Source organism: Lissotriton helveticus, chromosome 11 (assembly GCF_964261635.1).
Source record: "Lissotriton helveticus chromosome 11, aLisHel1.1, whole genome shotgun sequence".
Lineage (NCBI taxonomy): Eukaryota > Metazoa > Chordata > Amphibia > Caudata > Salamandridae > Lissotriton > Lissotriton helveticus.
The window spans coordinates 1,040,598,821-1,040,625,999 of NC_136072.1; the positions used below are offsets into that span (position 1 = coordinate 1,040,598,821).

A 27,179-nucleotide genomic window follows, 5' to 3' on the forward strand; every position below is an offset into this window, starting at 1 on the left:
CTGCCGGAGCTCAAGCCGCTTGCGGGACCGCTCCCGCCTAGCCTTAGACGTCAGGGCTCGACAGTCGGAACAGGCCTTATCGTCATGGTCAAGACCTAGGCAATGAAGACACCAGCGATGGGGGTTGGTAACCGACATCAGTCGGTCGCAGTCGGCGAAGGGTTTGAACCCAGGCATCCCTACCGGCACCGTCGGAGACGTATAGACTTCGAAGTAGATCAAAAATGATCGAAAAGGTTTAGTCAAAAATTGACTAAGGGTACCACTTTTTCCGGATCGGCGTTTGCTGGTGCGGAAAAAAGAAGAACTGACATCAGCGCGCGAGGGCGGCGTCTAAGTACTCCGGCGACGTCATTCCGGCGCCCACGACGCCGACGACGGACGTGGAGCCGCAGACGACGCCTAACGACGCGCAAGGGTACTGCTACGCAAACATTTTCGGATCCAGTCTGACGCCTGGGGATATTCTAAGGATAGTCTAAGGTAAGGAATCTAATACTAACCTGTTTCTTTCAGATTGTGGTTATACATAAAGAAGGCAAACCAAAAGGTTGATGCACTTCTTATCGCCCCATCTCATTGTTAAATGTGGAAGCAAAAATTCTGGTGAAACTATTGGCCACGCGACTAGTACAGATCATACCTAAATTAGTACAGCCAGACCAATCGCGCTTCATACCCAGCAGGAATACCGCGATAAATCTTCGCAGACTACATGGGGTGCTGGGGCGCGTAGATACACTCAGGGAAGATGCAATTGTGGTATCACTGGATGCCAAAATGGCTTTTGATACCATTGAGTGGCATTACTTGTTCGCAGTCCTAGACAAAATGGGATTTGGGCCTAACTTTATGGCCTGGGTAAGACTCCTCTACAGTGGCCCGCTGGAACAGGTGGTAGTGAACAATAAGGCTTCTCCAGTCTTTTCTCTTGGACAAGGGACAAGACCGGGTTGCCCCCTGTTGCCCCTAATTTTTTCATTAACGCTTGAGCCACTGGCGGCCTGGGTCCATGGTGATCCCTTGATACGAGGTCTGCGCTGGACAAAGGAATGGGAGGACCACATCTCGGTGTATGCCGATGATGTGCTGTTATACCCGGCGGCTCCTAGGGCCTTGCTGAATAGTCATGAACATAATTAGCAACTTTAGGAAATACTCAGGATACACCATTAATTGGACTAAGTGCATAATCTATGTACTTAGTGGACCCCCCTCTGCCGAAAGACTGCAAAGCCACAGTGACTACCGAGGGATTCCGCTGCTTGGGCATATATGTTACCACTGACCCGGCTCACTTATGATAAGAATCTTCTACCCCCACTACAAAGATTAAAAGGGGACGTGCGTCAATGGAGGTGTCATCTACTCTTTCTACTGGGCCGTGCAGCATTGTTTAAGATGATGGCCCTCCCCAGATTCCTGTACATACTACAAAACACCCCATTCCCAGTCCCAGCACCAAAGAATGCTCTTGTGGAAAGGCGCGCTTCCTCAAATTGTCACACAAAAATTGGTGAAGGGATGATATGATGGAGGCACGGACTTCCTGATATGCGAAAATACTATTGGGCATCACACCTCATGATGATTAACCTATGCTTGCACAAACCACATGACAATCCAGCATTTAAGATGGACAAATACGTCCTGCCAGGTGGTAGATACGAGCGAGTACTCTATGCCACACCAAAATGACTTCCAGTAACAGGCCCAACAATCCACACATTGCAAGTTTGGCACGTGGCAAATAAAAGTATGGGTTGGAACGACAAAATGACCCTTGCTACCCCATTATGGGATACAGGACAACTGGGGGACCTTAGATACTCCAAGGGGTTTTATAAATGGGTCCTAATAGGTATTTACCGGGGGGGATAAGATTTATTGGATCGAGAGGAGGTGATCTCCTTCGATGCACTTCTGGGAGAGTATAACCTCGTGGACACTGAGCGGTTTAGACATATCCAAATTAAACATGCTCTCCTGAGAGCAGTGTCTGAGGGGGGATGCTCTCGAAAACCTCACCACTTGAAGATAGGCTTCTTACTGAATATATGGACCGTGGGGTGATCTCTCTGACTTACAAATAACTAATTAATAACACCCTGGACCTCTTACTGAGGTTATAAAGCACTGGACACAAGACGTAGAGAACTTTGAAGACGAGGAATGGCAGGAGGCAACGTCTTCACCCAAAGAGGTGGCTGTAGGAGAGTAGGGTCTGCAATCCTATGGTCACCCCAGATTTTTGCGTTTTGCTTCACTGGTTTACGACTTTCCCTGGCTGTGGGCCTGCTAATCAGACCCACATCCTAGCTGTTCTCTCTCTAAATTGACACACATGTAATTTAGGTGCATTTAACAATTGGTACTGGGTCACCTTATCAGTCCCTGTACAGTGTACCTTAGGTACCCAGGGCATAGGTGTACCCAAGGCCTACCAGGGGCTGCAGCATGTATTATGCCACCCCTGGCTGGCCATCTAAACAGACACAACTGGCTGGTAAGACAGCTGGGGCAAGGTGGTGTAATCACCCTTTGCTATAGATATAGTATACCTATATCTAACCCCAAAATGGACACATATACTCCTATCAGTCACTCCTATGGCAGGCCTTATCAATCCTGAAGGCAGAGTGCTTGGAATTATGTGAGATGGTGCTCTAGCATGAGCCGAGCCTGTCTGCAGCTAGCGGAACCAAGTCCTTATAGCTGTTCCATGATAACGCTATACCATATACTCTTAAGTGCATTATAATCCTCGCGGTTATTGCTAATTTGGGTATAGCATTATCAAAACATGTCAAGTAAGGTGTCATACGAATTGGAATACTACCCCCTCGCCAGTTCTGGTGACGGGGGTAGCATTCCACCCTTTTAGAGGGACACGACATGTATGTAACTGTGAACCCCGGTTAAAGTTAACTCGAGCCTCAGCATCACAAAATGGATGCTGCCACCACAGACACTAGTCTGACCTCCTGCTGCTGGGAGTCCTTCCAGCGAGGGAGGCCTGAACAAAGGGTTTCCTGCCTTGGGAGGTGCTAGCACCACCCCAGACAGGATTTTGTATATTAGGTAGGACAGGCCTGAAAGGAATGAGACATGCCTGGGGCACACAAGGTGTCCCTGTGCATACACCGGTTCAAACCAGTTGCTGGGGCACTCCAGCCCCAGCTCTGGCGCGAAACCGGACAAAGTATAGGGGGTGTAACCACTCCCCTTCCTGGTCCCACCCATGGGAGGGACCTAGTCACTAGTACAGCCCCCTTTAGCAGGATAAAGGTAGGAGCTGGTCCCATTCCAATTTAGATTATCCTGAACAACTCTACAAAGAAGAAACTCTGTACTTCGACGTTCTGCTCCACAGAAGACTGAAGAATCTCCCTTGTGGGCAAGGAGTGTCCACCCTGCAACTGCAGGCACCATCAAGCGTCCTAGCGGTTCACTTTGTCGTCCTTCCTGCCGGATCCACACTTCAGAGCCCGACAAGACCCGGACTCTCAGACCTCTCCGACCTCTACCCACATCTGCAGCACAGCTGAGACCCGTGGGTGTGACGAGACACGTGGGACCGGCCATCTTGAAGAAACTGCACTTCGCTTCCAGCACGACTTCAGAGGCATCCTCAAGTAAGTGCTTTGGGGATTGAGAAGCCCCAGCCCTGAGCTGCTCCTGCACCAAAGACCAGCCCTCCAGCATCCACGAGATCTGCGTGGGGCCCTTTTGCTTGATTGCTGCTCGACGCGTTGTCTGGTCACTTGCCCGCTGGCTAGTGACCTCCTACACGACGATCCACGAAATGTACACTGCTGGTCTGGTTGCTCCAGACTGGCCCTTGCTCCCTTCCAAAAGAGGAGCACCCCGGACCCTCCTGGTCCACTCCAGACGGCGTTTCCACTCACCGAGTGGGTTGCCTTTGCCAAGGCCTGTTGACTCCAAATCCGGGTCCGACACCGCCGACAGCGAGAGCCTGCGTGGGACAGCTCGTGCCTCCATCCTGGTCGTCGAAGACACCTCCTGGTCCACGTGGCTGCAGAGACAAGCGTCCACTCTTCACCTGATCGCGACAACAGCATCTGGTTTCCTCCTGGTTCCCCACCGGTCACTGGCTAGTGACTTTGAACACTGTCCCCTCTGCTTTCAGGTCCTCTTCTTCCTCGATCCACCCGTGGATCGCACCGGACATCTTCCTCCTGGTCGCCTGCATCATCTTTCTTCAAGGCTCCATAGACTTCGACGCGGAAACCCGACACACTTTGACACAATGCACCCGCAGCCCGTGGGTGAGGTAACAAAAGCATTTCGGTGCTCAAGGGTAGATTGAGTCTCCTCGTGTCCAGGTATCCTGTCGTTTTAGTCGTAACTAGTAGGAACTGTCTTTTACTTACCTTTTCGTAATTTGTTCTGCCCATTGACTTTGTTCCGCATCTCGCGTGTGAGTTCACACTCTGCACACGCGTCCCGTGGGCCTCCTGCTACTTACCTAAGGTTAGGGTAGGGTAGTCCCAGCGAACCTACAGCCTCTGGGCACCTCTTGGGCCGCCCCAAGTCTGATCCTGGCCGCAGGCGCACAATAGAGGATTCGGATCCAGGCGCAGAAGAGGGGTCCCACCCCAGCCATCTGAAGCACCTCCAAAAGGTACCCCCAGCTGACAGCATCAAAGGCTTTAGCCAGGTCTATCGACACCAGGACCTGAGGATCCTCTCTATCACGCACTTCATGGAGAACGTGGTTTAAGCGCCGAAGGTTCATGGCGGTGTTGCGGCCCGGGATGAACCCGCACTGATCTTGATGGACTAAGCGCGCCATATGTGGCGCCAGCCGGGTGGCCAAGATCTTAGTGAGGATTTTTGCATCTGTGTTAATTAGAGTGATAGGCCGGTAGGCCGCGGGATCACAGCCATCTCCTCCCGGCTTCAGAATCATGCAAACCTCACACTGTTGCATGGTGGGTGGGAGTGTGCCACGTTCCAGTGCTTCATGGTAAACCTGGAGGAGATGGGGAGCGAGGGTATCCGCAAAGGCCTGATAGAACTCTGGTGGAAACCCGTCTCCACCCGGCGTCTTAGCCGTCGGTAGGGCGGCCAACGCCACTCTGACCTCCTGGAGCGTCACTGCAACGTCCAGTTCCTCTGCATCGTCCCTAGAGAGGGTCTGGAGTGTCAAGCCTCGAAGGTATGGCTGATACGATGTTTCCGTCACTATGGGATCTGCGGCATACACCGTCTGTAGATGAGTGCGAAGCACAGCGAGGAGGTCCAACTCCGAGTGCACCAGATCCCCAGCGGGGTTTCCCAACGCCACGATCCGTGCAGGTGCCGATTCCCTACAGAGAATCCAGGCCAATAGGCGTCCCGATTTGTCCCCTTCCCGGTGGAGTCGCTGGCGATATCGGCCGAGAGTAAACCTATCCAGCCGGGTGAGGATATCGTGAACGCCCTCACGGGCCGTCCGCTCAGAGTCTAGATCCGACCCATCCGGTTCCGATAAGGATTGACAGTGGCAGAGGGGCTCCTCAGCACACTTGAGCTCACGGAGCAGCTGTCTCCGCACTCCATAAGTCAGGCCCATACATGCGCCCCGCACAACCGCCTTAAGAGCGTCCCATTTGGTCGCATAAGGCATGCTGCCATCCCCCCAATTCAGATCCAGGTAGGTATGTAGGGTCGCCTCCACATGTTCCCGTCCTACCGGATCCTGTAGGAGATCTCCCGGCATCCTCCAGGTCCGCGGGCGGGAGGGCCGGTCCACCCATTGCACTATGCACGTTACGGGCGAATGATCGGACAAAAACCGAGCGTGATGAGGGACCGACAAAACAAGGGATGCATCAATATTGGCAGCAAGGACTCTATCGAGCCTACTATGAGTATTGTGCGTGGGGGTATAACAAGTGTATAGTTTCAGTCCCGGATTACCGAGGCGCCACACATCGACAGCACCCAGGTTATCCATCACCTCCCGGAGACGTGCCGTCATCCGTGGTTTCGTGCCTGCGCGGGGAGGATGCCTGTCCAGCAGCGGATCCAGTACACAATTAAAATCTCCAAACCAGAGGAAGGGGGCATCTAAATCTGACACTATAAGCTCCTGTAAGGTGGAAAAGAAACACGGGTCATCTACATTGGGTGCATAGGAATTCAACAGCAGGAAGTCCCTCCCATCCAGCTTCACCCGTAGTAGTATATATCTGCCCTCAATATCTGCCTCAACAAACTGGACCGCCAGGGTAACCCCGGGTGCTACCCAGATCAGGACCCCCCTAGCATAGGTAGAGAAGGAGGAATGGAACATCTGACCCCTCCACTTCTTTGCCAGCTTAAGGGCACCTTCCTCATTCAGATGTGTTTCCTGCAAGCACGCCACAGAGACTCCATGGTGGCGGAGGAAGGACAGTACCCTGTGTCTCTTAGTGCAAGTGCCCAGGCCACGCACGTTCCAAGTTAAAAATTTGTATCCCATAAGCAGCGGTCATGCTCATCCGGGCAACCAAGTCTAGCATCTGCAAGCAGCCTTCCAGGGGACTGAACGGTACACACGATGCCAAAAACAATTCCCCCCCCCATAACCCCCTCCAACCCCACAGTTCCCCCAACCACTCAAACTCTGAAGAAATCTCCCCCCCTCCCCCACCCACAAGCAGGAAAGAATTTAAAACCCATGGTCGATGGTAGTGCCCAGCTGGGCCATTTGCTACATACAATGCGGCCTGCCACCTCTGGGCCCAAACTCCATCCAGACCGGACAAACCAGCCCCCCAGCCAGCAACATAGAAACCTGAATCACAGTACATTTAATGCCAAAAACATTTCCCACCCTCCCGAAACCCTCAAACTCAAAACCCCCTCAGAAACATTCCCCCTTCCCCCACCCACGAGCAAGGAGACAGCAACAACCAAAAATGCTACCCCGCCCTTCCCCTGCCAGTGCCAGGACGTACACAGCCACCCCATCCAACCCAATCAACACACACTCACACACAACCAACCCAATTCCACCCCCCCCCTCCCAGCTCCCCGCTCCCCTTGGGACCCAGCTTTCCAGGACAATCCTCGGGCATGTCTACTGGTAACAGCCCCAGGTCGGGCCAGTCACCCATCCAGGATATATGGACCCCACCCCGGATACCTCTGTCCAATGAGATGCAAGTCCTCCGTTCCACCCAGCCATCCAGGGACTTCCAGCAGAGGTTAGGGGCATCAGTGAGCCAGCGATAGTCTACCAAAAGATCCCTCAAAGCGAAGGAGATCAAATCCTAAATAAAACAGTACCTCAGGCTGGAGCCTCCTCCAATTGTGGCTCGGAAAGGCCAGTTTCTGGGATCACCGGAGCCGTAGAGACCGTATCCAGCACAGTATCTTGCAGGGTATCCGGGACCAAAACTTCTCCAGGGGTGGATGCCCTAGGGGACTCCGAGGCGGCACCCGGCGACGACGATCCCATAAGGAGAGCACCATCAGCTCCCACTGTGACTCGAGGCTCCTCGGAACCCCGCGATCCAGATCGGCGTCTCCCCCTAGGTCGACGGCGTCGATGAGGACGGGTCCCCCACGACTCACGGGGACCACTACGCTCACCGGGGGGTAGGTCGTCTCCCCGTATCTCTAGCCACTCCCACACCTCTGCTGGGGATTTAAAGAAGTGAGCGCGGCCTTGTGAGAGCACCTTGATCTTGGCCGGGTATAAAAGCATGTATTGGAGCTTCATCTCTTGGAGTTTTTGCTTCACCCCCAAGTAGGACTTCCTCTGCTCCTGTACTTGTTGGGTATAATCAGGGTAGATAGACACTCTGCTGCTCTCTATCGTAAGAGACTCCGCTTCCCTTGCAGCCTTTAAGATACAATCACGACTCTTATAGTTCAGGATCTTTGCGATCAGAGCTCTAGGCGGGTCACCCGGGCGCGGCGGGGGGACCAGGGCTCTGTGCGCCCGCTCGATGACAAATACCCTGGAGAGGCCGCGCGGGCATAGATGGGTGCGGATCCAGGTCTCTAGAAAGCGCTCAGTGTTTCCCGCCTCCAGTCGTTCCGGTACTCCCAGGACCCTGATGTTGCTGCGACGGGCCCTACCTTCCGCGTCTTCAGCTCTTCTCTCCAAAGCTCGGTTAGTAGCCGTAATTTGCGTGACCGTCTTCTGCAAGGAAGCCACCTCGCCCTGCAATTGGGTAATATTGCCCTCAGCGTCCGAGACCTTGTCTGCCACCTTATGCAGATCAGTGCGCAGCAGGTTGACATCTATTGATACAGTCTCTATCTGCCTTTCCAGGGCAGAGTGGGATCCCTGTATGGCTTTCAATATCTCTGCGCGGGAGGGCTGTGCTGGTCCCTCTCCACCGTTTCCCGGGCCCGTCTGGCGCGTAATCCGCTGCGACGGCAGGCGTGGGGTGGTATACTGCATGATGGTGTTAGGCTGAGAGGATTTCGAGGACCTGTCCTTACGGGTCGCCATCGGGAAGAGAAAGTCTCGCACCTCGTTCAAGATGTCACAAAGGGTTCCCCTCAGCCACCACCAGCCAGGGGCTCAGCGCCAGGACGCCCTGGAGATAGAAATGTCGAATAATATGGCTCAGCCCCAGGCAGCTCCAGGCAGCAGCAACCTGGGGGGCATCCAAACAAATCAGAGTTGCAGTTAGGCCAAACAGGGGCGGAGGGCCGTGTACTTCTCCCGATGCAGCTCCGACCTCAAACGTAGGAGTCCGTGTCTCCAGAGAGCACCCTATGAAGGGGCGTGTAGTGGTGCACAAACCACCCACCAGAGCAGGCAGTGGGGGCGCAGGGGATCCGTCCGATGCGGGGGTAGGGCTCCTGTGACGAAGAAGGTGCCTGGATCGCCGTCACTCACCCCCGCAAGCAGCGGCACAACCTCACAGTCCTCAGGGGCACCCCCCCCGCAGGATCGTCCGATGGGAGCCCAGCACGGGTCAGCGGGCCTCCAGTAGGTGAGTCTCCACGGCGCCAGAGAAGCGCCTCGACACAAGGGCAAGATGGCGGCCCAATGGGGGAGGGGCGCCAATCAGATCCTGCGTGTGCACTACCCCCGGGCCGTCCCAAGCCGCCCGGCAGCCCCCCGGGGCCTCAGAGTGTAGGTATATGCCCTCCACAGGGGCGCCCACCGGGCGGGGGAGTCCGCTGCGATATGGGTTCAGGGGGAGGGGCAAACGCCGCGATCCTCTCCCGGGATCAAGGCCCGTCAGGACGCCGAGGCTGCCCGGTGGCACAAGGGCCGCCCTCCGATATCTGCAGAATGTCGCCCCAGGTGTAAGAAGGCTTCGTTGAGGCTGGACCCGACAGTGGGTCAGTCGGGAGCTGCGTGCGCAGGCCCAGACCACGGCCTCGCGTAGTGCACGCTGGAGCCCTCAGATCGCCCGCAGTATCTCCAGCACAATTTGCGAGCTTTCGCCCAGCGGCCACTTCAGCGCAAGGGTCCCTCCGGCATGAGAGAGGCTTCGGGTCCTTAAGTTCAAAGAAATGCAGCCCATACAGGATCTATTTTGAGGATATCTGGGTCCTCGGGACGGGAGCTGGCGGAGCTCACGTCCTGTCGGCCATGCTGCTTGGCCACGCCCCGGAAGAGGAGTTTTAAAGTGAATTATGTGACTTATAATATGTTTTTTTTTAATACACTACAAAATGTAAACACCTGTAGATTAACTATATGCACCCACATTTAGAAGCGCAACAATGAAGCACTTTTTAAAACATTTTGAAGGGCTTGGAAACTAATATTTTAATAGGATCAAAATAAATGAATACACTTACTTAGTGAAGCACAAATAATAGATATTCCCAGAAACCCGATTGCCACACATTATCATTTTTGTGTTGTATAGTTTTATCGGTAAAACTGTATATCTGTACAAATGTAGTGGTTATTTCAATGGAAAATGTGCTGTCTGTAAATGACAATGCCCTACCACAGGATCCTTTAGTTACGTAAAAAAATCGCCCCACCTCATGTCCATTAAAGGTAGGTGGTTCATGAAAGTTTGTTGTTCTGAAAAGTGGTTCGTGGTGCTAAAACGTTGGGAACCACTTCTCTATTATGATAAGTTACAGATAATGATTCCAAGAACAAGTAACAACACATGGAATATAAGACTGCAGCTTGGTGTGAAGATAGAAGAAACAGTAGAACAAAATGGAAACCACCATATGTGATTGAGAACCCTGGAAAATATTGAACGATCTGAGCTCTGGAATAGAATGTTTTATAGTGATTGAAGGGATTTCAATTCAGGGCAGAGTAACCTCACCAACTTGATTCTGGTTAGTTTACATTGAGGCTAATGTGCTGCGAAAGAATACAGCTGTATATCATTCATACATGTTAATACTACTGTTAACTGTGATGGTACCAGGAAATCTCAGCCTGTTCGTGGGAAATGATCCAAGCATGTGAATCCATGAAATATCCAACTCTAGAAATGCAGCAAACCATTCAGATATTGTCATGGAAGCTGAAATGCAGTCTGTCATCTTGGTAGGAAATTCTGAAAGGGTAGGGGGATTCGGTAAGGAATGACATACCTTGCAACTCATAAAGGGGTAAAGAACCCGTCCTTGCTGAATCCACAAATGTACCAATAGATTCACAATCATCATTTGCCAACGTTCCTTCTTTCATCTTAGCCCTTACATAGTTATGTCGGCAGTGCCCCCATTCCGAGCACAGATGCTGTACCCATATGGTTTAGCTATCATCAATTATGTTTCCGCTCACATTGCTTCACTAGCACTCTGAAGTGGTCTGTGGGAACGTGTAACCCTCTCCACATGAAGGAAATAGCTAATGACAACAAATTAATTCCGAGGCCACTACCTACCCACTGTCACAACTTAAGACCTACACTAAACATGATTCATTTATTATTTTCCAAGAACTTTACTTTATGCACTATTTATTTGTAAATTGTCATGGACATGAACGGATATATTTAATCCTATATCCACACTGGGTGCTGACAAACTATAGCATAAAAAACAAGAACTACTATTTTTTTTAGCAATGCATTTGAAACAGCAGTTTTGAACAGGAGTTTCACTAACAGCCTAAAACGAGACAAATACATCAGGGCCAATTACTGAATTTCAATTTGCTAACAATCAATTGGAAATTGCTTGTGACTTACCATGTTTGCAGAAGAGTTGAAAAACCACATGACAGTCGTTAAAATTTATGGATATGTTGCACTTTTCCACATTCCTTTCAAGTGTGTTGAGACATCTAAACACAGGCATAACTGACTGCAAGAAAAGGTTCACTGTCATAAAGGTGGTACATTTTTAGTTTTTTTCCATATTGTGATCACTTAGACATCACCTTTTTGCATGAGTCAATGTACAAGTGCTACATTTACACATCTAAAAAATACCTTCAAGCGGGACTGACGTGAACTTCACAGAACTACTCTGTTAACTTTGCGCACCTGGAATTCTCTATGAATTCTCAAAGAAATTTGCTAAAAATGTAAGAGTCAGCCTACATGAGCAAGATGTACGAAGGTTTTTTGATTCTGAAATGCAACGCATTGCGCTAAAAGCCAAGACTTTGTGAATGCAAAATCCCAAATCTCAATGTACAGCAATTACTTTGCATATAGCAAATGACTTTGTGATGACACGGTCCACATACTGATTCTTGCAAATGTGGTAAAAGAGTGCCCCTTCATTTTATTTTTTTTTATTCTTTTTATTGATCATACAAAGAAAACAATACTGCAACAGCCCTCGTGAACATAACTATCAATTATATCATTTTACAACATTTTGTGAAATCCGACATTAAGACCACCTCACATGTCTTCATCTAGGACCTCCACACAGTTACCCGCTCTACTTGTAGTAGTACCCCGGGGAGCTGCATATGTTACCTCTGTACGTATTCCACTTTCCCCAAAACCGGTCCCACTTCCGGGGGCATCCTCTATTCTTATAAACCTCCAGTTCAGCAATCATGCAGCAGTCCATGTCCCTCTCCCATTCAATTAAGGTTGGTGATTGATTCCGCTGCTCCCCACCTCCGAGCAATATTGCGTTTTTCCATCATGAGGCCCTTAGTAGTCCAGAGCTGTTCAGCTTGATATATGTTGGTTGCCTCTCATACATTCAACAGGCACAGTTCAGGGGACAATCGAATAACCACCACTCGCATATTTCATGCATGCGATTATTGCTTCCCAGTAAAATTTAATCAACGGAAACTCTCAGAGAATATGGAAGAAAGTGCCAATTCCCCGACATAGACTTCTGCACCCTGCCTCTTGGATCCTGCCCATTTTAACCAGTGTAGTGAAATTAAATGAGGTATTTATAAAGCGCTAACTGCCACTCCGAAAGGAGCATCCTGATGCTGGTTTGGAGGTGAGAAGAAGTTCAGGCACATGTAATGTATGATCTATGGAGTATTTTTAATTGGATGAGTCGCAATCTTGATGATATTGCCTCTCCACGAGGCGACGCAAGCCCCTCCTTCTAGTCCTCTTCTTCTAGGTTCCCTATGTCAACCTGCCAGCGTTCACGTAAACTAAGGAGCGGGTCGGTTAGATTGTTCATAATTTTTTTATAGGTCAGGGATATGGCTTTGCCTTGCCTATATTCCGACAGAAGCCTGTCCTCCAAAGGTGATGCCTCTGATATGTCCTCCCCCCTGAGATTGCCCCCTTGAAGGCATGCCGTATTTGGGAGTTTCTAAAGAATTCCTTCTCATAAAGCTTGTATTCTCTATGTAGTTCCGTAAATGGAATTATTTTCCCCTTTGCCCACAGATCATTTACACTTCAGATACCGATGGTGTCCCATTTGTTGAAACTGTGGTAGCGGCCCAGCTTTCCCAGGCGGTCTGCCCACCAGAGGGGTGTGGCAAGCATGATTCTGTTCCCCCATCCAAGAAGATTAGTGACTCTGTGCCAGATGGCGACAGTCTAGGCCGTCGGCCCCTTGAGCTTCTGCTTTTTTGGGTTGGTGTATGAGCTTCGCTGTATCTCCCAGTACCCATCAACCACCTATCTATATGACACGACGGATCACCCTGTGCACTATGAGGCCATTTATTTATGACCACTAACTGGGCAGGCCCAGTAATACACACAAATATTGGGTAGTGCAATACCTCCGTCTTACCAGCCCCTGGCGAGTTTATGGTCTGCAATACAGGCTGTTCTCCCATCCCAGAGCAGGTTTCTAACCTTCCCATCTATTGATCTGAAGTATGCTTCGGGGATCACGAAGGGCGTGTTTTGCAAAGCATAAAGGAACCGCGGCAGTGCCATCATTTTAAATAACGACGCTCTTCCCAACAGGGAGAGCACGCCAGTGCTGCACATCCCCCTTTAGTCAGACAAGCGGAGTGAGGGGATTACGTTCATAAAAAAGTTCCTCCCTGGAGGTGACATAGATACCTAAATATGTGAATCCAGTGCTTAATTTGTAAAATATTATGTGCCAGGGCTCTGACCAGGAGGTCATTGCAGCTTGCACCACCCATCACCCCTGTCATCACTGCCAAAACAACTACTAGCCATCTCTATCGCATGTAAATGCAACAGTTCAGATTATTCCTGTTCCCCGAAGCTAAAGGAATGGCTGGGGAGGCAGGTATTACTATTTTTTAATGTAAATTATTTTCCTAAACATCTCTTATACTGCTCATCTTTAAATTACATGAGAAGCGCTACATTGTGGCAGACTGCCCTAAGTGTAGTGTTGACAATTAAGTGCCGGTGCTCAGCACCGGAAAGCTCCGGCTCAAATTAGGCACTGTGTGAATCCCTCAGTCTCAATTTTTGCTTCACAGCCCACCGGCAGGGCAGGAGCAGGGCCTTGTAAGGGGAACACCACCAACTTATACCAGTTGATGGTATAGCCTGAATACCGTCCAAAAGTGGAGCAAATCTGAAGTACCCTGTCGATGGACGATCGCAGTAACGCGACATTAGTCCACGGATAATTGGGTCTCCCCGTATCCAGCTAGCCAACGGCTCCAGTATCAAAGTAAACAGGATTGGAGATAGCGGACAACCCTGCCTTGTTCCCTGATTTAAAGTAAAAGTGTTGGATATTCGCCCGTTTACTACGAATTGGGCCAATGATGCAGTCTACAACAGTTGAAGCCATGAAAGGAATATTTCACCCAGTCCATGCGCTTTAGGACTGCAAACATGTACGGCCATTCGACAGTACCGAAGGTCATACGAGCGTCCAATGACAGTATTGCTGCGCCTTCTTGTATGGAGTCCCTTCGGCCCAGGACCACACTCAATCGCCTCAGATTGAGAGCAGTATTTCATCCCGGCATGAATCCAGACTGGGCCGGATGTACAAGCTTGGCCACCACTGAGATCAATCACCGAGCCAGGACCTTGGCCAAATTTTGACCTTCACATTGAGGAGGGAGATCGGCCTGTAGGAGGAGCCCTCTTCCGCTGGCTTGCCCTTCTTTTGTATGACCACAACTGATGCAAGTCTCTGATCTCTGGGTAGTACACCCACCTGTCTACTTTCTTCATACATATTGAGGAGATGAGGTGCTACCTTCTTGGCGGTCAACTTGAGCAGCGCAATTGGAACACCATTTGGCCCCTTGGCTTTGCCGGATTATATAGTATTTATAGTGGCAACTATTTCCTCTGCCGTGAGATCTTCTTCGAGCGGCTGCCTATCCTTGTTTGAGAGGGTCTGAATCAAGATATCTTTTATTAGTTCTCTGGACTCCCCTATTGTGCCTGGCACCTCAGGGGAGCAGAGATGCATGTAGTGGGCAGCAAAGGCGTCCACAATTTCATGCGGATAACGCAACTATTCCCCCTGCGCTCCCTTAACAGTCATTACCCATCTAGCCGCCTTTTCTCTCTTGTCCAGCCAGGCGAGTAACTTGCCCGCTCTATCCCCGAGCTCGTAAACTCTATGCTGCATCGCCCTAAGTCTACCTCTTGCTGTTTCCATCACTAGGTTTCTGTATTCTTGACGCTTTACCTCTATTGTGTGCTTAGTGTCTTCATCTGCTAAGGAGGTAGGGGATTGTTCCTGGGCCAGTAAGCCTCGCTCCAATTTGTCTAGCTTAGCCTTCTTCTCTTTCCCATGTCCAACCATAAGGGAGAGTGCCTGCCCCTTCAAGACTGCCGTACAGGCTTCCGATAGTCTGAGAAGACTGAACCAACCTCACGTTTTCTTTAAAATAACATTCAGCGGAATTTACGATGCTGGCTTTGATATACGGAATTGTGAGGTACCAAGGACTAATTGATATGCATCTCAGTGTGGATTTCCTGCCCAGAGTATATTTTGCCCACATTGGGGCATGATCCGAGATCCCCCTGGACAAATGTTTAACTTCCTTGAAGTATTATTTGTCTTCTGCCACCGTAAGGATGTGATCAATTTGAGACAGGCTATTATGTGCCCCCAAGTGGAACGTGAATTGTTTTGCTTCGGGGGGGCTTCACGCCACACGTCTACTAGGCCTAGGGTGGTCAAGAACTCAGTCATCGTGCTTCGGGTGCGTGTACAAATTCTTGGGGGGATCTATCCAGCTGATCATTGAGTGTCATGTTTAGGTCTCCTCCTATCACTTGTGTCTCTTCAGGGAAATCTAGAATAATTTTACTCAGGTCAGGTAGTCCCACATTGCGTAGTGCAGGGGGTACATAGGCCGAAAAGATATTTATTGACCCTTCTTCCCTCCCAGTAGCTGGTCACCCCAGCAAATCTGCCCTGCGTGTCCGTATGTATATCTGCCACTGTTAAGGGAAATCATTTCCGCATCAATATCCCTGTCCCTCTGGATCCTGAGGTGAACCCTGAATGAACAATGAGTTTGTAGCCCCATCGGTTGAATGTCCCACAGGTATTCCAAATCAGGCAGGTCTCCTGGAATAGCACCACATCTGCAGCATGCCTTTTAATATACTGAAGCACTATCGCTCTTTTAAGTTTGTCCCCTAAGCCATTAACGTTCCAAGAGAGTATTCGAAAGGACGTTTCTGCCATCCACTCCATTGTGGGCGTGTCTGTCACTTGCGCATTTTCAGCAGCCATCTTTGTGGTCACTACCTGAGAAACGACCGGTGGGTCCACCCATAATGTGGGCTCAGCTGACTTGTGTCCTATGCTGCATATGTGATTCTTTAGCCTGCAGTAAGAGTCATGGCCTATGGAGTGTTATTAGTGAACTATATTGCTGTTGCGGTGAACAATATAACATACATTATAACAAACCCCCCCCAAACAAACCCTCCCCCTCCCTGCCTCCCTGCATGACGGTTTCAAAAACCCGCCTCCCCAACTTTGCAGAATGCCCGTCACCCACCCGTCCCTAGGTTGGAGGAGCCGTGTGCCAATACCCCCCACCCGCTCCTCAACTTTAACTGGACAGTTTTCTACAATAGATACATAAACACAGTTATTGTTATACTCCGCCGTCTCTTCTTTTGCCATACTCCAGCAGCTGTCCCAGCCCTTATCGAAGTACAGAACAACCTGCCCCTATTACAGTTCCACTAATTTTTTGTAGGGTAGCTCAGGTAGTCCCTTGGGCCGTGCCTCATTATTCTTGGGAGAACTCTCAGTGTCTCATGGGCCCAAGGAGAGACAAGCCACAAACGTAGATCCTGTCATAGTGGCTTATGAGTTACTCTTGTTGGTGGCGAGCCTCTCTTCTTGATTAGGTTCCTGACGCTTCTGCGTCTTCCCCCCTCGCCGCTCTCGTCAGTGTAGGTTATCCCGATCGCCTACTCTTCGCCACCCCTCCAGTCACTGCCAGACATCTCCCGGCTCTGTGAAAAAATAACTTTTGCCCTCAGCCTCAATCCTCAGCTTGGCTGGAAACAGCATCACATACTTCAACTTCTTCTCTCTGAGGGCTTGTTGACTTCCAAGAAATTGCGCCTTTGTCTCTGCACCTTTACAGTGAAATCAGGAAAAAAAATATTGTACTATTTTTGTACTTGAGAGGTCCTGCGATACGAGCAGTTTGGAGGATATTGTCCCCGTCTCTGTAGTTTACCACTTGCACCTGGATGGCCTTGGGGGGAGGGGGGGGCGCCCCGCTTGGGCCTGCCTCTCAGTACATGACGTGCCCGCTCTATGGAGAAATAGTTGAACAGATTCTGAGGTTGCAGATGTTTTGTGACTAGGTCCTCCATAAAGAGACTAACGGCTGCATCCTCGGCTCTCTCAACCACCTCCAAAATTCTGACGTTGTTTCTCCTAGATCTTCCCTCGTAATCATCCAGTTGCGCTGCTAAGATTTCACTTGTGGCTTGCAGATCCGAAATTTGCTTCCTCAGTGCTGTTGTGTCCATGACCAGACCATGGGTTACATCCTCCACCTCTTTGACCCGGAGGTCCATTTTTCTCAGGTCCACCCGTAGTAGGGAGAAGTCCGTGAAGACGGAGTCCAGGCGCCCCTTCAGGGAGGTGCATACATTGGTGATGGCCGCCAATATGTCTTGCAGCGTGGGGGATTCCTGTTCAGCCTGCTTCTGCAGTGTCTCCTGTTCTGGGTCCGGCTGTACTGTCGCCCCCTCTTGCACCTTCTGCCAGAAGAATGTATCCAGCTTGGGCTGATGCGAGCGTCGCCCGCCTCTATTGCTCGACATTATTGCGGCCATTGTGGCATGAGCACTAACTTGCCACTCATGTTTTCAGGGTACTCACCACCATCTGCCAGGGGGTCCCCCGAGGCCTGTCGGTTTCTCCCTTACAAACCTCCACGCCCTTGCAGTGCGCACCTGTACTGCTGGCTGTATTACAGATGAGTGTGAACAGTTCGACTGTGGCCAGGCAGTACTTTAGAGCCACACTGCACCTGGAACCCCGAGCGAGACCTCGGCCGCGAGTGAGTCGGGCTGGTCTTACTTGCCACTATGCCCCCAGCTCACACCAGTTTCCTAGTTGTCTGGCCCTGCTTTGCCTCCAAACAGTGGAGTGGATCGCTGTCGCCTGCCTCGGGTTCTCTGCGCCCTTTCGCCTGTCTCTCAGACAGGTTTCCTCCTTCGTCTGGTTCCTTCTTCTAAACTGCTTTCAATCGGGTGGCCCACTTGCCCGATTGAGGTGCAGCTGGTGGGCACGCTATGGCGCTACATTGATTTTGCGTATTTAGCAGTCCCACTGGCCGCATGTGCAGCAGGCCGTCCCAGTTTACCGCATCATGTCTAGCGTATTCCTGTTTGTCTCTGCTCCCCGCCTTCAAATTTGGGTGTAGATCATCGCCACCTGCCCCGGGGACCCAGCGCGCTCCTCGCCTGTCTTTTGTAGGTCTCGATCCAGCTGGTATTAGGCCTCTTACAGTAAGGATCTGTAGCCGGCCTTCTACCGGCTGAGAACGCCACCCTGAGCACTATGCCACTCCACTGCTGGCCCCAGGGCCCTCCCACTTCACCAATGCTGTGTCGAGCGGAGGCCGCCCCCCACCATGATGTCTCTGCGCACCGCAGCGGTGCGACCGGGTCCGGCTAACCAGGTGGGGCTCACGCCTACGTCACGCTGCGGCTTCTCCGCTGCTGCAGGCCTCGAGCTCCACGGGCCTCCAGCTGCTCCTACTGCTGCCGACGATCGCCCGGAGTGATGCTATATCACACCAGATATCTCCACACTCAAGTGTGTGTCCAGTCAAAAGGGATTAACGCTGGATATTTAGAGGAAAGTGATGGAGGAGGCCGGAGCCGCGCTAGTGTGCGGCCATCTTCTTTGGCTGCTGGCCAGGCCCCCATCTGCCCCCTGCATTTTAACTCAGAAGAAAATGTATCAATATTTTTTCACTATCGTTGTGGTTGAAAGCCTCTAGTTAAAGCAGCAAACATCCAATCACACCGTGGAAGATGACCATGAAAGACTGCTTCCAATGTGTAATTGTCAGATGCTGGAATCGGAGGAAGCAGACAGAAGGCAGGAGCACCACTGAATTCTCACCTCGTTGAGGACATGCAATAACTTTGAAAATTCCTCCATTCACAAAAAGAATACTGATTGATTGCTAATAATGAGGTAGGACGTCTATAGATCCTTGTAAATAGCCTTTCTGTTGTGATTATGAGCACTTCATTTTGTGCAGCAAAAACAAAATGTTTGGGTTGCATGAGAGACGCGGTGCAAAAACACAGCAGAGCATTTGATCCACGTCTTCAAGCCCCAGACCTCAAAGTTCAGATTTTGTTTTCGGAATCAGGGCTTAAGAGGCCAATAACGTGTGCCTTTGTGATAACAATATTACCACAGGAGTAGGGCCCCGTATACCATTGATGTCACACTGACAAAACCAACTTTGCGAGGAGTTGGATAGTCTGTGGTACACAGAACACTATTATCACTAGGAGTAAGAATCTCTATCCCAGCAAACTGTAAACATGAACAACAAAACAGTGAAATGTACCAAACAATTACACTTATTGTTATAATAGTTGATTTAGAAATGTAACATAAAAGAATTGTTTTATATTATTCTTTGTCTTTCCATATATAGCCTTCTTTTCTTGTACCAGTTAAATAGGATTTGAATGTTCTTAGTGTGATGGATCAGGCAACACTTATTTCATCCCAGGGCCTAAACATCATTTAACCTTTTTAATAATCATAATCAGGAGGGTCAGTGCTTATGCATGGGGTGAGAGTATCTTTATTGTGTCAGAAAATCAAAGGTCTGTGTTTGGAAGTGAAGGTCATAATGTATTTGCAACAGAACCATTAATTGGTAAATGCCTCCTTTATGAATGTTTCAAACAGTAACTGAAATCACAGGCAACAACTGAACGTCAGCATAGGTTTGGATACTAAGGTAGAAATCTTTTGGACTGAACACAATTTTGGAAAAGGCAATTCATAAGGCTTGACTATGCCTTTCTCTTCTAACATAGGACGTATCAACAAAGTATGTGAGGAAGAAGCCCATGTTTTACATCTTTCATCTGATCTTAACCTCTGAGGTCCTGTCTTCACCCTTATGGATTTCCACAATTGATGTACGATCGAAGCCTTAGAAGGCAGAAGCATTCTAGGCTGCAAGGATGCCCTGCTGCTTGCTCGGTACAGTGCCCTGCAATGAACACCCTGTCTTAGCCTAAAGGCCTGCCACCCTTGTTAAGCACTTGATGTAACAATATGTCCGCTCCACCAGCGTCTGTTTATCGGAATTCTGCCAAAGAAAACCAACAAGGAAGTAAGAACAGAGAGACATCTTCCCAAGAGTGTTTACTTGATGGGTATTTTTTTCAATGAATTTGAAGATGACCTCAAAACTTCCGGAAATCAAAGACTTCTTTAACCTCATATTTGGACTCTCCTTGTATCATGAATGGTGGTGTAGGAGGTTCAGGTGGACGGATCAGAAACATATGGCTGTGCAGTGCCGAGGAGGCCCCCTGGAGCTTGGGGCCCCCCGAGCCGCAGGGGCGGCGGGGTCCTGTGTTACGCCCCTGCTGAAAGAGAGAATTAATCTTCCAAATATGGTGCAACATCTACCAAAAGGCCACAAATCAATTTGATGAGTAATGACAAATGGGCCAAAATATCATAGTCAATATACGACAAACTTGAACTTCATGAACAAAAGGAGAATACTTTGATGTTTATTTTGTCAGCACGTGGAGCTCAGAATCGATGAGGCGGAAAATAGGAGTAAAGAACTTTTTCAGATTGTAAAGGAGTTCGTCTCCCCCCCATCAAGCTCGCCCGTCCATTCGCACTCCGCAGTCTGGATTAGCCAGCTTGGGGACTTTTTTATAAATAAAATCAAGTCCATTCAGGACACTTTCCCTGGCACGGCATCCTGGTCTTCCACGGGCCTGCAGGTTACCCTCCTTTCGCCATTGGATGAGAAGAGTCCAGTCCTCTCGGACCTCCCTACGTTATCCGTCATCTCTTCTCTTGATCTTCTCTCTCGGCTTCAATCAGGCTCCCGGTTGGACCCTTGCCCAGCAAAATGTCTAGGAAAAATAGCGCCTGCAATTAACAGCTTGTTTAACCGCTGCTTAATCTTTCCCTGACATCGGGCGAAGTTCCATCTGCCTGGAAACATACTCTGATCCTGCGGCTACTCAAAAAGCCTACGTTGGATCCTCTTGTCCATGCTAACTACAGGCCGATCTCCCTTCTCCCTGCTCTGGCAAAGGTGATCGAGAAGCATGTACAGCTCACTATTTCCAGTTTCATAGAGAGCAATAACATCTTACATGATTCTCAGTCGGGCTTCCGTGCTAATTATAGCACGGAGACAGCTTTGCTCGAGATCACCGACGCCATCAGGGAGACGTTAGATCTGGGGGGAAGGCGATCTTGGTTATGCTGGACTTGTCGGCGGCCTTTGACACCGTTACCCATGTCGGTCTCCTTTCTAGACTCTGGGAGATCGGTTTTCGTGGGACGGTGTGGAACTGGTTTCAATCCTTTCTGACCGGCCGTCGACAAGTGGTCTGGGCACCACTGTTTTCCGCGGAAATGCCGCCGCTAGAGGTGGGGGTTCCTCAGGGTTCTATCCTGAGCCCCACCCTCTTCAATATCTATGTGGCCCCTCTGGCGGCGGTTGCGGAATCCTTTGGTGCCCGGATCATATCCTATGCTGATGACACCCAGCTCCTTTTTACTTGTAAGAAGGGAGAGGCTTTTGATGGCGGTCTGATCAGGGAATGCCTGGGTGCGGTCTTCGACTGGTTTCAGCGGAACAGTCTGAAGTGCAACTCCGATAAGTCGGAGTTGCTCTTTTTCGGATGTCCGCCGGATCCTAGTTGGAAGACCTGGTGGCTGCAGGACATGTTTCCGCCTGATGTGCCTTCGGTGAAAGCCAAAAACCTTGGTGTGCAGTGTGATGACGGCCTTTCTTTCGGACCTCAAATCATCGGTCTGACGGGGAAATGCTTCGGCATTTTGAAAAAGCTTCGGAAGTTTCTCCCTTTGCTGTCTTTGCAACACAAAGAAATCATTGTGCAGTCTCTAATAGGCTCGCGACTTGATTACGCGAATGCCCTGTATCTTGGGCTGCCTAAATATCTGTTGGCCCACTTGCAGATTGTACAGAACTCGGCTGCATGAGCCATTTTCGGTCTTCCACGCAGGGCAAGAGCCTCGGAACTCCTAAAGAGACTGCATTGGTTGCCCATTGCTCAAAGAATCACCTTCAAGGTTCTGACCCTGGCTTTCAAGGCCCTCCATTCGATTAGCCCTAAGTATCTGGGGAAGCGCTTGGCTTTTTATGTCCCGAGGAGGACTTTGCGGTCCGCCTTGTTGGCTAAGGCCGAGGTTCCTCCTATTAAACTTGCCTGGATCGGAGGGCGTTCCTTCCGCTACTTGGTTCCGCGTTGCTGGAATGAGCTACCGGTTTTCTTAAGAAAGTCTAACAGTCTCCTCTCTTTTAGAAAGGAGCTGAAAACCTGGCTCTTCTCAGTATGATTTCTCCTGCCGGCCTTCGCGAGCTGTTGTGTTGTGTTCTCCGCTGCAGTTCTCTTTGTCAAAGCGCCGGGACACCCCTCTGGGTAGCCGTGCGCTATAGAAGAGATCTAAACATAACATAACATAACATAACATGTTCTTTCACCTAAACTGTAAAATTTCGGAAACCAATTGTTTATATTTCCTGAACTACCTCAAATAATTAGTAGCCGCTGAAGCCAAAGGATCAATATGAGAAGAAGGAAAACTCTTGGAAGAAAACCTTGCATACAGAAAAAAGATGAAACTTTAGTACCAATGTGAATTGCATTGTTGTAAGACAATTCTGTAACTGCTAAATAGAAAACCCAATTACCTTGAATTGCATTACAGTAAAATAGCTGATATTCCAATGTTTGATTGTTTCAGTCTGGTTACCCCCTATAATTTATGTAATCTTTCCATTTTTCTGCTTCTGTACCACTATTGCATTTAATATATTCATATATGACTGTACCTGAGTGCACATTTTCATTGCCCATCCATTGAGCCATACCCTCCACCCCCAAAAACCCTAAGTCTTTCTGCACCCTGTTGGGGGTGGGGACAGAAATCCCTCTCAATGCCAGGGATAAATAAAAAAATAATTGGGTGAGAGATGGTCTATCCTGGTTTCAGGCCGTACACCCACCCAAAAAGTCCCAACACTTTCTGCCTCCAGCCAGGACAATTAGAGTATTTACCCGTAACCTGCCCCAAAGGGTGCAGGAATCCCACTCTATGCTATGGATAGATTTCTTTAAAAAGATGGGATGGGGCTGGCCAATCTAGTATAGCCCATATTGATATAAAGCCCAAACAGTCTTTCTGTTCTCAATGTACTTACAGCCATCCCCATGGCAAGCCACAAGAAATCTGAATACTTTTGGGCATACTTTGTCATATGTGTCAGCAGATGGGTGTTTAATCCCACCCATTCTGACTCTCCTAGGTGCTAGAAGGGATTGTGTCTGAAGTTGGGGCTGCAATTCAGTGCCAGGACAGGTAAAGACCACACCCCATTTGGTTTATCACTTTTATCCCTGGAGTGCCTGGAAGATGGGCATGAAGATCAATGTGTGGATCTGTGACTTATATGATGGGGCGAACGATGGCACGTTTTGAAGCACGATCTAGGTCTTGGGGGAGGAGTTTCCACAGGCGCAGAAATTGGCAGCAATGGAAGTGGCACTAAAGGGAGTGGTAAAGGAGGTGGTGGAGAAGGTGGTGGAGGCAGAGGTGGAGGAGGAGTTGGTGGCAGAGGAGAGTCCGGCAATACTTTTGGTAAAGATGGGGAGTATACCCTCAAATATTTGGAGTATGGAGATGAATGGCTGTGTCTCCTTTTCCTCCTTTTTTCCTCTTGTGTCCTTTTCATTGAGTTGCTTCTCGATGTTGACCTCTGTTGACGCTTCAACTTCGATATGCTTCTTGACACCGACCTTTGTCGAAGCCTCAATGTCGATATACTTCTCAACGTCGATCTCCTGTGATGACTTGATGTCGACCTGCTCTTCGACATTGATAGGTCTGCATGCCTTGATGTTGACACACGTCTTGATGTCAATCTGACTCGGCGCATCAATGGAGTAATTGGCGTCGACCTACCCTGTCTCAACATCGATCTTCACTTCTTCCTCGACGTCAAACCAGCCCTGGATGGCGAACAAGTCTGTGCCATACCTTGTTTCTACGTCGATCCTCTCAACATCAAACGAAAACAATGTCATTTTTGGTCTGGAACCCTTTTTTGGACCTTCCATGTCATTCAGAGGTAGATGGCAGAACCCTGGCAGAAAAACTGACCCTCTACTTGCTCTGAAGTCCCAACTTCTGACTGTGCTTGCTGCCTGTGTCTTTCCTCAGTGCCAGGGAGGCAAATTTTCTCCCTTTCCCTTAGGGTGCGCCTTGAAAACCTCCTCCAGTGCTGACACTTTTCAGGAACAAGGCTTATTGGAAGGCAGAGAATGCAGATGTCATGATAGTCTGATTTGGCCTTCTTTCTCCCACAGGCAGGACACATATCAAATAAAGAAGCCATTTTATTTGATAAAATACCACAATTGTCTGTCAGAAAAGAGCAGAAAATGCAAGGGAAAGATGAAAAACTTTGAAAGAAGTTGTTGTAATGAAATTCCACAGGTGAATTTTGAAGAGAAAAAGCCTAAAAGGCCGAGCTGAGTGCTTCAAGATACTGTCACCAGGAGCCGGAAAAAAGAACTGAGGCAGCTGACACCTGCTAGGCATGTTGGGATACTGGTGTCTCTGAGTCCGTAAAGGCACCTCCTCTCTTTAAACCTCACATCATAGCAGCTTATGGGGCTATCTTTCATCTTCTACCTTTACAAAAAGGGTTTTTGAAAGAGATCTAAGTTGTTAATATAATATTTGCTTCAAAATGATACATATGTATAGTTTTTTTTACCCTTTTGTAAATTCAACCTGAAACATTTAACCACTGTAGACTGTGGGTATAGGCTGCAACATATGTTCTTTCTTATGAGTTTCTACAGGCCTTCCTGAAGAAAAGCTAATGTCTACACTTAAGAAGCTATTATATGGAAAAGTGCTCCGGGACTCTGGGGTGGGCAGAACTCTTCAGATGCGAAAGACTATCAATGGAGATCCCCCTAAGAGAGAAGTAGTGTCAAAGTGTTGCCTCTTCAAGAGCTTGGAGGCTGGGTTACTCCTTCACAAGTGTGACGGATATCCCATTCACCTTGTTACAAGTGCATTACAACCTATGGCATCTGTAATGAGGCAGAAGGGATATCCGTCATGTTAGAGATGGAGTAAAGGTTCCACCAAACTCTAAGTCAGGCCCTTAATCTGCAGTTTGATGGTGTCTTGGCTGTGGGATTGCCGAGAACCACCAGAGGTGGTGAGTTTGACTGCAAGATAAGTAAGAGTGCAGGTCGTGATGGTTTTGTAAATGATGCAGCTGGTTTTGAAGGTGGTGCAGACTGGCAATGGGCCATGGATGAGCATGCATTTTCATGCCTCTCGCATCTAACGCATGGTGTTAAAGGATATGAAGATGATGTCTAAGTTTGATAGCTTTAATCTGATGTAGAATTCCATAGTCCTGCAGCTTTCTTAACCTATGCTCCTTGTGGATCGTGGAGCACCCTTCCAGATGACTGCAATGCAGAAAACATCGATTGAGAAAGGAAACCCACTAGGAGGCTTCTTAGTCCCGGCAGTCTGTCTTTTTAAACAACCTTGAGTGGTGGACATTGAAGCCCTGCCAAAACATTGGGAATCAGCCCATGTTGTCTAACTGAACGAATTTGACAATCCAAGAGCTTTTGTGACTTAATTAAGGGCATTGGTGCTGGTTCCTACTATTATTACGGGCCATCTGAACCAGGAGTTGTGAAAATCTGAGGAGAATTGAATGTCCTCTTAGATAAGGATTCTCCGTTTATAAATTTAGAGTAAGAGTGAGACTGTATGTCTGCCTCTTCCTCTGAGATCCTGTGAAGAAACAAGTCAAAAGATTAGTGTATTAGAGGAATTAAGTCCCCACTTAGACAACCAAGATCATCAGTTCTTTGGTAAGAGTGCTGGGAGACATCTCTTTATGAAGCCTGAAGAAGGTGGTTGGACCTATTTTATACCACCGAAACTCGTCGCTTCTTGGATCTTTGGACTACCAAACCATAGAGGGTTCTATGTACAAAATTCATCTTTTGTTGAACCTGTTGTGACTATTGGTTTGGTTGTGTACTTTTATTTGCACTTTGATATTTGCTACTCCTTTCCAATCCGGTGTATGGTATGAAATAACCTGATGCTAGTTATTATTTAATGCTTGTAATGTTTTTAAACCTTTTTAAGACTATTGAATAGATATATCAAATAAACATTTTTATATTTTTTTGGCTTCTACCATATTTGTTGGTGAATGACTGATTGCTTGAATGTGGTGTGTAAACTGTGTGGTCTGCTTTTCAGGAATCCCAAAGGGAATCTGTTTCTGACGTAGTGCAATGCAGACAAAACAGAGTAGGGAGGATGGCTAGCCGCACGCTGAGTGCACAATCTTCCTCTACATGCTTGCAGGCTTTGATTAGCACAATGGCACAGATGAAACACTATTATTGCTTCCTTCCAATGGCCAGTCTTCCTAGTTCTCTCCCAACAGCTTTCAACAGCTTCTGATGTCAAAATATAACGTTTTCAGTATAGCTGTCTCCTCTTTTTATGAAAACAGAAGATATTAACACCTCCTTACACCGTAGTAATAAAATGTGCATTGCCTGGAGAGAACAGACTATATTCCATGAATTATTATTGACACCTGTCCATGTAGGAAATCAGAATCTACCTACCAAACCTTCTCCATTTCTTTGTCAAGGACAGGAAAACTATGAAGTACAAGCTGTTTGTGATTCCAGACATTGGCATAGCAATTACAATATCTCACAGACAAAATGCTATGGTCTAGTAAAACAGACATGGGGTATGCTTCACTTATCCATGTCCTTCCTTTGTCGGTGTCCTAACCTACCAGGCCGATCTCTCATACCAGTCAGTCTTCTTCCTTTAGTGGGGGAAGTAATGTCCTTGTTCCGGTCTGTTAATAATGGACCACCTGAGTCTTAGCATAATGTCTGAAGAGTCGAATTCAAGACAGCATGATGGTGAGGTGTTTGAAGATGGAAATGCCAAAGATTCCTGTGGGATAATGGCAATGAAGAATGGGAGAATGCCGTCTTCCTGGATAATATGCACGCACAAGAACCCTGCTTGCCTGAAAGACCACACCCCTATAAAAT

At 48.8% G+C, this 27,179-nt stretch overlaps 1 protein-coding gene across 8 annotated transcripts in view; it reads right to left on the reverse strand.

The window, feature by feature from the left end:
• The window catches only part of RAD9B (RAD9 checkpoint clamp component B), a 583,995-nt gene that overhangs the window by 439,293 nt on the left and 117,523 nt on the right, over positions 1-27,179 (reverse strand). For all 8 annotated transcript variants that reach the window (XR_013602561.1, XM_078667483.1, XM_078667485.1 and 5 more), the window contains one exon: positions 11,136-11,250. Coding sequence is in view for 7 of the 8 variants with exons in the window: in XM_078667483.1 (XP_078523609.1) it covers positions 11,136-11,250 (115 nt within the window). In the remaining variant the exon portion in view is untranslated. The remainder of the gene's footprint in view (positions 1-11,135; positions 11,251-27,179) is intronic.